The sequence below is a fragment of the Mesitornis unicolor genome, unplaced genomic scaffold (assembly GCF_000695765.1).
Source record: "Mesitornis unicolor isolate BGI_N332 unplaced genomic scaffold, ASM69576v1 scaffold8113, whole genome shotgun sequence".
Taxonomy (NCBI): Eukaryota; Metazoa; Chordata; class Aves; order Mesitornithiformes; family Mesitornithidae; genus Mesitornis; species Mesitornis unicolor.
Genome location: NW_010176644.1, coordinates 32,859 through 41,611, shown reverse-complemented (window position 1 = coordinate 41,611; position 8,753 = coordinate 32,859). Strand labels below are relative to the sequence as shown.

General features: G+C 39.1%; 1 protein-coding gene across 1 annotated transcript in view; it reads left to right on the top strand.

The window, feature by feature from the left end:
• Positions 1-11: 11 nt before the first annotated feature.
• The window catches only part of DYRK4 (dual-specificity tyrosine-(Y)-phosphorylation regulated kinase 4), a gene marked incomplete at its 5' end in the record, with an annotated part of 16,058 nt that continues 7,316 nt past the window's right edge, over positions 12-8,753 (top strand). Inside the window, 6 exons of the mRNA XM_010181789.1 lie at positions 12-135; positions 1,321-1,484; positions 1,859-1,995; positions 2,876-3,016; positions 5,183-5,321; positions 8,459-8,540. Of these exons, the coding sequence (XP_010180091.1) occupies positions 12-135; positions 1,321-1,484; positions 1,859-1,995; positions 2,876-3,016; positions 5,183-5,321; positions 8,459-8,540 (787 nt within the window). The remainder of the gene's footprint in view (positions 136-1,320; positions 1,485-1,858; positions 1,996-2,875; positions 3,017-5,182; positions 5,322-8,458; positions 8,541-8,753) is intronic.

Below are 8,753 nucleotides of genomic sequence, written 5' to 3'. Positions count from 1 at the left end.
CTTGGCAGGAAAATGGAACTAAAGGCCAATTTAACCTTCCAGACAGTCTTCCTGAAAGTGATACCAGAGCCCAGACAAAACCATCAGAACTGGAAAGCACCAGCATCAGTGTCAAACTGCCTATGACAGCTTCAGGTAGAATACAACAAAGCATGCTAAAAAGACTGGAGTGACAGGCTACCTACACAGATAGGGAGTGTATGCAGTCAGGACATTCAGTGACCAGAGGTCCCATGTTAAGTGGTCACTAAAATATTTAACAAACAACTTGGAGGAAAGGAATATGGATGGGCTCAGTGATTTCTAAAAATCTGACTTGGGGATGTAAGCAATAGGAGCATGAATAGAATAATAGAAATATATATAAATTAGAGAAGTATGCATTATACAAAAGAATGTATATTTATGTAAGACTTATGACAGGTCATGTGGGTGACTGCAATATTCTATTACAGTGGTAAAACACTTTTCCCACTTGCTTGTAGCTGTGTCACATTTTATCTATGTGGGCTAAATTGCATTTTGGGAGTTCTCAGATCTAGAAAGTTTCTGGCAGAGTTAATCTATTTTTAGGAGGAGTCTAGGAAAAAAAAGTAGTGGCCTTTTGCTTTGAAATGATTTAGCATCCCTGCGTTAGTGGATGAAGATCTGCCACAGTTTAACAAAACACCCACATGCATGCCTAGAAATCACATTGATTTGTAATGTTACTGTCTGATTATTTATCCAGAGTGAAATGATGTAAGTGAAGCTGTTAGGGTAGCTGAAATTTTTCTTTGCAGGAAGAATCAGAACTGGGAGAAGAGCAGATTTGGGCCCCATTTAATTCCTAACCTCATGCGTCTGAAATTAACATTTTCTATCAGAAAAAACAAGTACTTATAAGCTTTGGTTAACTAAAACTTACTACCATTTTATAGATATGACAATCAAATAAATAAAAACATACTTTTTTTAAAGTGTAAGTTATGAATCTTGCTGAAGCAGATAGGCAGCAGATGGGATTTTCAAAAACATATAGGTACATAACTTTGCTCAGAATCAAATAATTTTTACCTAAGCTCTCTTAAAAATCTTTCTGACAGATGATGAGTGCTTTGTTGAACATAATACTGTAAATCAGAAAAAGAAACATAAATTTGTGCAAAATATCAACATTGTAGTATCATAGAAATGTTGGTTGGAAGGAACTGCTAACAGTCAACCTCCTGCTCAAAGTGGCATGCTCTGCTGTAAAGTGTTCCACTGTAAAAGCAATTTGCCATCAGGTTTCTGACATTTTATTGATTTTTGGTTTTATATTCTTTTTTCCTGATTTAGAAGCCTTGAAAAATTTTAGAAACCAGTTAACAGTCTATGAGCAAAAAGAAATTTTCAATTATACAGAGCTATGGTTTCTTGGGCTGGAAGCTAAAAAGATTGAAGGTTTGCCTGAGACCCAGAATAATAATTGTTATGATGATGAGCATGGTTCCTACTTAAAGGTAAGTGGAAAAAATATGGTATTCATTTTCAGCCCAATGAGTTTGTAGTGACTCTTAAGTAATCTATGTGAGATAAATGTTGTTTCTAGAAGATAAATATTCACATAGTGAAAACATCATTACAAATCACTTTAAAGCTCAGAAGAGAATCCTAAAGAGAGACCCACTTTGCATCTCATTCAGGATTAATGCAAGGTAGGTGAATTAATGAAGCATGCACTTGTTATTTTCACTGTCACCCTTGTTTAATGTAGACTTCACTTGTTACCAGTCCAGCATCTTTCACAGACAGTATACTCACTTACACATGAACTATTTTAAAGGCTGATCTTTGTCATACTCTCTGAATCTGAACTATTTGCTTTCTTTTGAAGGTTTTACATGACCATATTGCATACCGATATGAAGTGTTGGAGGTGATTGGGAAAGGGTCATTTGGGCAGGTGGCTAAATGCTTGGATCATAAAACCAATGAATTAGTGGCACTGAAAATAATAAGGAATAAGAAAAGGTGAGACATCTGTTGGCTTTAAATCAGTACAATCTGCTCTTTGTTATATAGACAGTGACAATATGGGATAATGTGAACAAAGCAAAATGAAGGGCCCAGTACATCAGACTTTCATTAAACACAGTGAGAACAGACTGAAGAATGGTGATGTCAGGGATTCAGAATTGGCTTGGACTCAGTGTAGGGACAGTCTATGAAAGCCGGCACAGTTTTTCCAGACTTATAAGGAGGTCTCTCTATCTGTGACATATTTAATACACAGCACAGGTAACCAGTACTGCATGACAGAGAGCTGAGGGCCTACATTCCCCTCCAAGACTCCAAACCCACAGGAATATGCTGGGAGGGTTCAGATGCTCATTTTAACATGAAAAATTCTACACCATGGTCCTAAGCAACCTCTTCTTGTTATGTGACTGCTTACAAATTTTTAGTTGAGTTTGGCCTGAACAAGAGTCAATGAAGCAGATGAGAATGATGTTCAGTTTTCCCCCTCAGTGAACATTAAATGTAAAGATGCTCTTCAAAAGCGTGGTAGGTGTGAAATACAGTCCTGTTCAACTAAACAGAAGCATCCCTATGGACTCTGAAAGCACTAGGGTTTTACTCTGGATGCTCATTTGAGACTGTTTTTAATTTAAATATTTTTTTCAGACAAGTCAAAATAACTACTCTTAAATGCCATATAAGGCAAATATATTTAGACTAAGAAACAACCATAATGAATCAAAGTTACATTAGTTAACAGGGGTGAATAGTGAACTTTTAATCATTGACCCACATGTTGAGTTTAAAGTAAGATTAAAGTAAGATGTTTGTAGCATTTGTATTGCTATAAACTTAGTCTGAGTTGATGGAAACATGTCATATGATATTTCAGATTTCACAGCCAGGCTTTAGTAGAAGTGAAGATCCTTGATGCTCTTCTGAAGAAGGACAAGGATGATACTCACAATATCATCCACATGAAGGAATACTTCTACTTTCGCAATCACTTCTGTATTTCCTTTGAACTGCTGGGGTAAAGTATATTTTCCTTTACACAAATCTTAAGAAGCATTGTAGATCTTGTGCCTTACAAGCTTTAAGTTTTATGCCTGCTTTGGAAGAATGTGCTTCTCTTAATGTTACAAGAAAGGAATACTGTCTAAATACAGACTGCATAATTGAGTTTTTGGTCACCAAACGTGAACTGAAAAAGGCCCCATTCAGACTTCACACAGGCAGTGACATGATCCATCCCTTATTTTCTCTGCTGTGTTTTGAAGCCTTCTTCCTGAAAGACCTAAGGGGAAAAGAGTAAAACAATAAATTCAGGACTAAGTAGACTTCAGAGTATATAAATATGAATAATATTAAATAATTAAATAGTACATCTGTTTCTTGCTTGCTATAAATGCATGCTGTAGGACATATCTTCAGAGGAATTTTGGAGACCTTTTAGGGAAGTCAAACTATTTTATTCACCACCCTTCTTGTAATTAGGGCAGCAAACTGAAATTACAGGTGTTACCTACAGTTACCCATCCTTTAAAGTAAAGCCCCATTGCTGAACATGTTACAGCCCTTGCTGAGGATTTATCATCATACAAAAAGCTTGATCTCAAACAGACCTAAATTCATTATGTTGCTGCACATGAGTCTGTCACACAGAGACACAATGGGATAAGACACAAGGAGATTCCTTGTCTCTAAGGAAAACACAGACCAGCCTTCAGAAAGCTGATATGAGAACACATAGCAAAATGTTCATGAGATAGCCAGTATGTCCAGCTCTTTACAGAAAGGTTGAAGACTGGTTGTGATAGAAAAACTTTTTCTAGTGAAATTTTTATTGTATATAAAGTTCATTGAAAACCCCTTAATTTGTGAACTAACCTTTCCATAAAGTCCTGGTAGATTATTTTACTTCAGAAGGAATGAACCTTGTCTGATGGCAGTGGACAAACAAGCAGGAAAGACAGAAAACTGCAGTTGCTTATGTCATTGCGGAGGTGTGTGGTCCTCCTAGAAGGCACCTCTTGAAATCATATTGATGTGGACATGCTTGTGCATCCCTTCAATTGCCATCATCCGTGTGACAATCCCCTCCTCTGAAGAATGACCATACATTCGGCACACAGTACTTCTCAGGGCACAGTGCAGGCAAGGAAAATGTTAAATGTTAACAGAATCACAAAGCCTACAGCTCTGGGGACACTGGGGCTGCAAAATGCATGCCAAGGGAAGCTCTGAACTATACAAACATGACTCCTTCAAAATCTTTCACATTTAGAGCTCCCACAGTGCTGAGGACCTCAGATTCAGCCCCAAGGTCCAGCTAAGATTAGCATTAAGGTTAGGATTAGGGTTTAGAGAACCAAAAAGCCCCAGCCCCATCATGTACTTCCATGAGGATCAGGACAGGCTGAGGGCTGGTCAAGACAGCCCATGGGTGACTCCAGCTTTTAGGGGCCTATAGCAGGGCTTTGGAAAGCTATAGACTGACCCTGCTGTGTATCATTTGGGCAGGGGCCGAGGGCCCCAGGGGATTGACATGAGGTTCTGGGTTCTGAGCAGGGTGAGGGAACTCCCAGCTACTGGGCAGGGCAATCAGGGCTGGTGGTGCCCTCGGGATCTCAGGACAGCGTTCACAAGTTGCCAGCAATGCTTGGCAGAATTTAGCAACATTGTCTAGTGCCGTACTGGAAAGAGCTAAGATATGATGGTGGCAGGAGGGTCATAAAAACCAAACAAGACCTGAATATATGAGGGCATTTATCTGGAAAGATTTAGTGCTGGTTAAAGACTCTTTAGACTAAAAGGATTTACACAAGGTACCAAAGCAAGGACAGATGAGAGCGAAAACAGACTAAAGAAAATTTATTACTCTCAGCTCCTGATGATAGTTGTTCTTGGTGAAAATCAGCACAGCTGCTTAACACAGCACTAAGTTTAGCAAGCAAGTCCATGGACATTATTCCTTCTTTAGATCAGGGCTCAGGGAGATTTTCATGTGTATTACATGCAGAACAGCATTCTCAAGGAGTAAAATAACTAATTTTCTTCTGTATGAGTCGTCCCTCCTGTAGGAAGACAGGCTAAATATTCTCTTAATGCACTGTAAACTAATTATGTCTTTAAAAATAAGTTCCGTAATCTCTTCTCTGTTTTCTGTCTTTTTCTTCCACCCTTACAACCCCCGCAGAATAAATTTGTATGAGTTGATCAAAAAGAACAATTTCCAAGGTTTCAGTTTGTCTTTAATTCGACACTTCACTCAATGTGTGCTGAGATGTTTACAAGTGCTCTACCAGGAAAGAATAATTCACTGTGATCTGAAGCCTGTAAGTACAGTCATTGCATAACCTGTTATTCTGTACAGAATATATTAGCTTAATCCTATTTTTTTTTATCAAAAGGAACTTTCAGAAGAATCCTTAAAAGCCAGTAGCATATTTGTAGAGAAGCTATAATTTATTTCAGACTATATTAGCACAGTTGAGTGATCCCTTCCATTGACTCAGTTCATTCACCGCAGTATTATACATGATTTTCTGATTGCCAAAATATATGCAAATATGGATCAAATTCAAGTAATGAATTTTTGCATAGAGAAAGAAAAAAGTACGTGTGAAATTAAGTATTTCAGTATTAGGGGCATTATAATGCAATAAGATATTCACAAGGCAGCCTGTTTCTGGCTAATAAGTAGCCTAATAAGTGAGAAAGCAAATCTATGGTACTGTAATAAGAGTGCTCACCTGTTTCTGGAGAACATCTGTGTTCCAGTTCCTGCTTCTATATCTGCTAAACATTCATGCAAGGTGAAACATTTCCATTCTCCTTAATCCTCAATCTTAATTTTTTTGCCATTTTCTGAGAATGTATTTTAATTCTATTTTTGTTTCAGGTAATCATTTCTCTTGTATACTTTTTCAAAACTGAAAATGAGCCAATAAATAAACAAATAAATCAGCTCTCAAGTAAAAATGCTCATAATGAAATTCTGCTCTCACTTTGCTTGATGTATCTAGACTTAGAACTCTGAAGACTCACATGCCGTCTGTACCCATTGTCTTGCCAACATCTTTGCCAGAGCAATTTGCAGTAAGAAGTCAAGGCTTGCAAGATAATAACAATATCTTAATTTGAAACAATTGGCCCTATAGAAAATGGTTTACAGGCAGTCACTGACAAGGAATTAAGTTGGAAAGATCAATAAGCATAGTCTGTATTAAAATAGAGTTACATATTAGTGAACATTCAATGAGTTCACTGAAAGAGAATTTTGTTCTCAATCTACAATTGTACAGTTTCATTAATTTAATTTGTGTTGCCTGAAAGTCAGTCTGTTATTCCATCTGCCACCTATGATATTTCTCTACATAAGGTAGAGTATGGAGTTTCTCTGGACTTCACGCTAGGTAATCACTGCCTCCAGAACCTGGTTTTGCAGTTTATCAGCTCCCTTGCATTGTGTTTTTGTACTGAGGGCTCCAGAGCTGGACACAGTACTCCAGGTGAGGTCTCACTGGAGTGGAGTATTGGGGCAGAATCACCTCTTTCACTCATGTCCAGCTTTTCATCTACCGGGACCCACAAGTCCTTCTCTGCTGGGTTGCTCTCAGTCATATCATCCCCAAGCCTATATTAATACTGAGGGTTGCCCCAATCTAGCTGTAGAATCTTGCACTTGGCCTTGTTGAACTTCATGAAGTTCGCACAGGCCCACTTCTCCAGCTTGTCCAGATCTCTTTGGATGACATCTTGTCCCACTGGCATGTCAGCTGCACCACTCAGCTTGGTGTCATCTGCTGAGGTGCACTCAGTCCTGTTTATGTCATTGATGAAGATATTAAACAGCACTGGTACCAGTATGAACCCCTGAGGGACACCACTTGTCACCAATCTCCATGTGGACATCAAGCTGTTGACCACTACCCTCTGGATGTGACCATCCAACCAATTCCTCATCCACCTAACAGTCCACCCATCAAATCCGTATTTCCTGAATTTAGAGAGAAGGATGTTGTGAGGGACCGTGCCAAAGGCCTTACAGAAATCCAGATAGATGACATCCATTGCTCTTCCTTTGTCTACTGGTGGAGTCTCTCCATCATAGAAAGCCACTAGGTTGGTCAGGCAGGTCTTGCCCTTGTTAAAGCCATGCTGGGTCTCTTGAATCACCTCCCTTTCCTCCATGTGCTTTAGCATAGCTTCTAGGAGGACCTGTCCAGGATCTTCCCGGGCACAGAGATGAGGCTGACAGGACAGTAGTTCCCAGGGTCCTCCTTTTTATCCTTTTTAAAAATGGCCTCAGTGTTTCCCTTCTTCCAGTCACCAGAGACTTCACCTGACTGCCATGACTTTTCAAATGGAGAGTGTCTTGGCAATGACATCAGCCAGTTCCCTCAGGACTCTGGGATGTGTCTGATCAAGTCCCATAGATTTATGTGTGTTCAGGTTCCTCAGGTGGTCACGAAACTGATCTTCCCTTACAGTGGGAAACTACTTTAATTATCAGTGGGAAATTACTTTTAATTATCCAAGAAACTTCTTCATCATGAGTTGGCATCAACCTAGGAACTGCTCAGTCCTTCAAAGCTTTGTCATCAGATCACTTTAAAACTGGTTGATAAAGGTAGCCACCTCTTTGCTGAGAAGTGGAAAACACTGCATGATCAGAAAGGAAATCAAAAGAAATTCTTAATTTAGACAGATTTATAATGAGGGTAAAATTCAGCTCTGTAGAAGAGAGCTAATAGGCTATGTTGACTCATCAGTGCAAATATTCCTGAGCTAGCTAGCTAGCTGTTTGAGAATCACTTCCCAAGGTGCAATTGTAGGCACACAGAGCTGTACCCATCTTCACCCACCTAATAATCCATAGGGGCCTACCATTTCCATTCATCACTACCTTGGGATCTCTGGATCACACATTGTGAGGTGGAGAGAGATGCTTACAGAGAGTCTGGGCAAAGCTGAAAGCAGTGGAGGGAAGAAATGTGAAGTACAACTCGTTCATGGGGCAGGGGTTTTCTGTGGTTACAAAAAGATGGTTCTTGTTAATTTAGCACAGCATGTAACCAGATGCGGTTTGCCTTTTACTAGATTAACAACAGTGAGTTTTGGGGAGCTCACTATGCTCACGTGGCAAGCATTCTCCCCAGCTGGTGCCTTGATAGCACCACACACTCTACAGTGCAGTGGTTTGGATTGTACGTGAGGGACTAGTATCCCTGTCTAGCTAACTTTCAAACTGAGTACCTTTACAGATCTCCCATCTGCTGTAGTTAATTGCACGTTATTGGATGCCTACTCATGTTAGCAAATGCATTCTCAAGGAAGCTGTACTTGAAAGTTTTTATTATGCAGATATGTGTAAACCTAATGTGTTATGCATTGCTTATTTTCCAAAGTGTCCACTAACCTAATGTGTTGTTAAAACCCACTTTTCCCTGTGATGTTTTTTTCTCTTTAGGAGAACATACTATTATACCACAAAGGCCAAGGTTCAGTTAAAGTTATTGACTTTGGATCAAGCTGCTATGAAGACCAAAGAGGTTTGCAGAAAAGTCAAGTTGATGTAATTTTCTTAATAAGCTTTCTTAATTTTAAATTACATGGAAAACATATTTCTTTGATAGAGTTAATATAGTGACTTATGCCCATAATTAGAATCTGGTGAACCGTTCAGCCATTAGTGGTGGAACAAATACTGGTAGGAGACAAGTAAGCAATTACCATGCTTTTTCTTTATCCCAAGCCTAATCAGC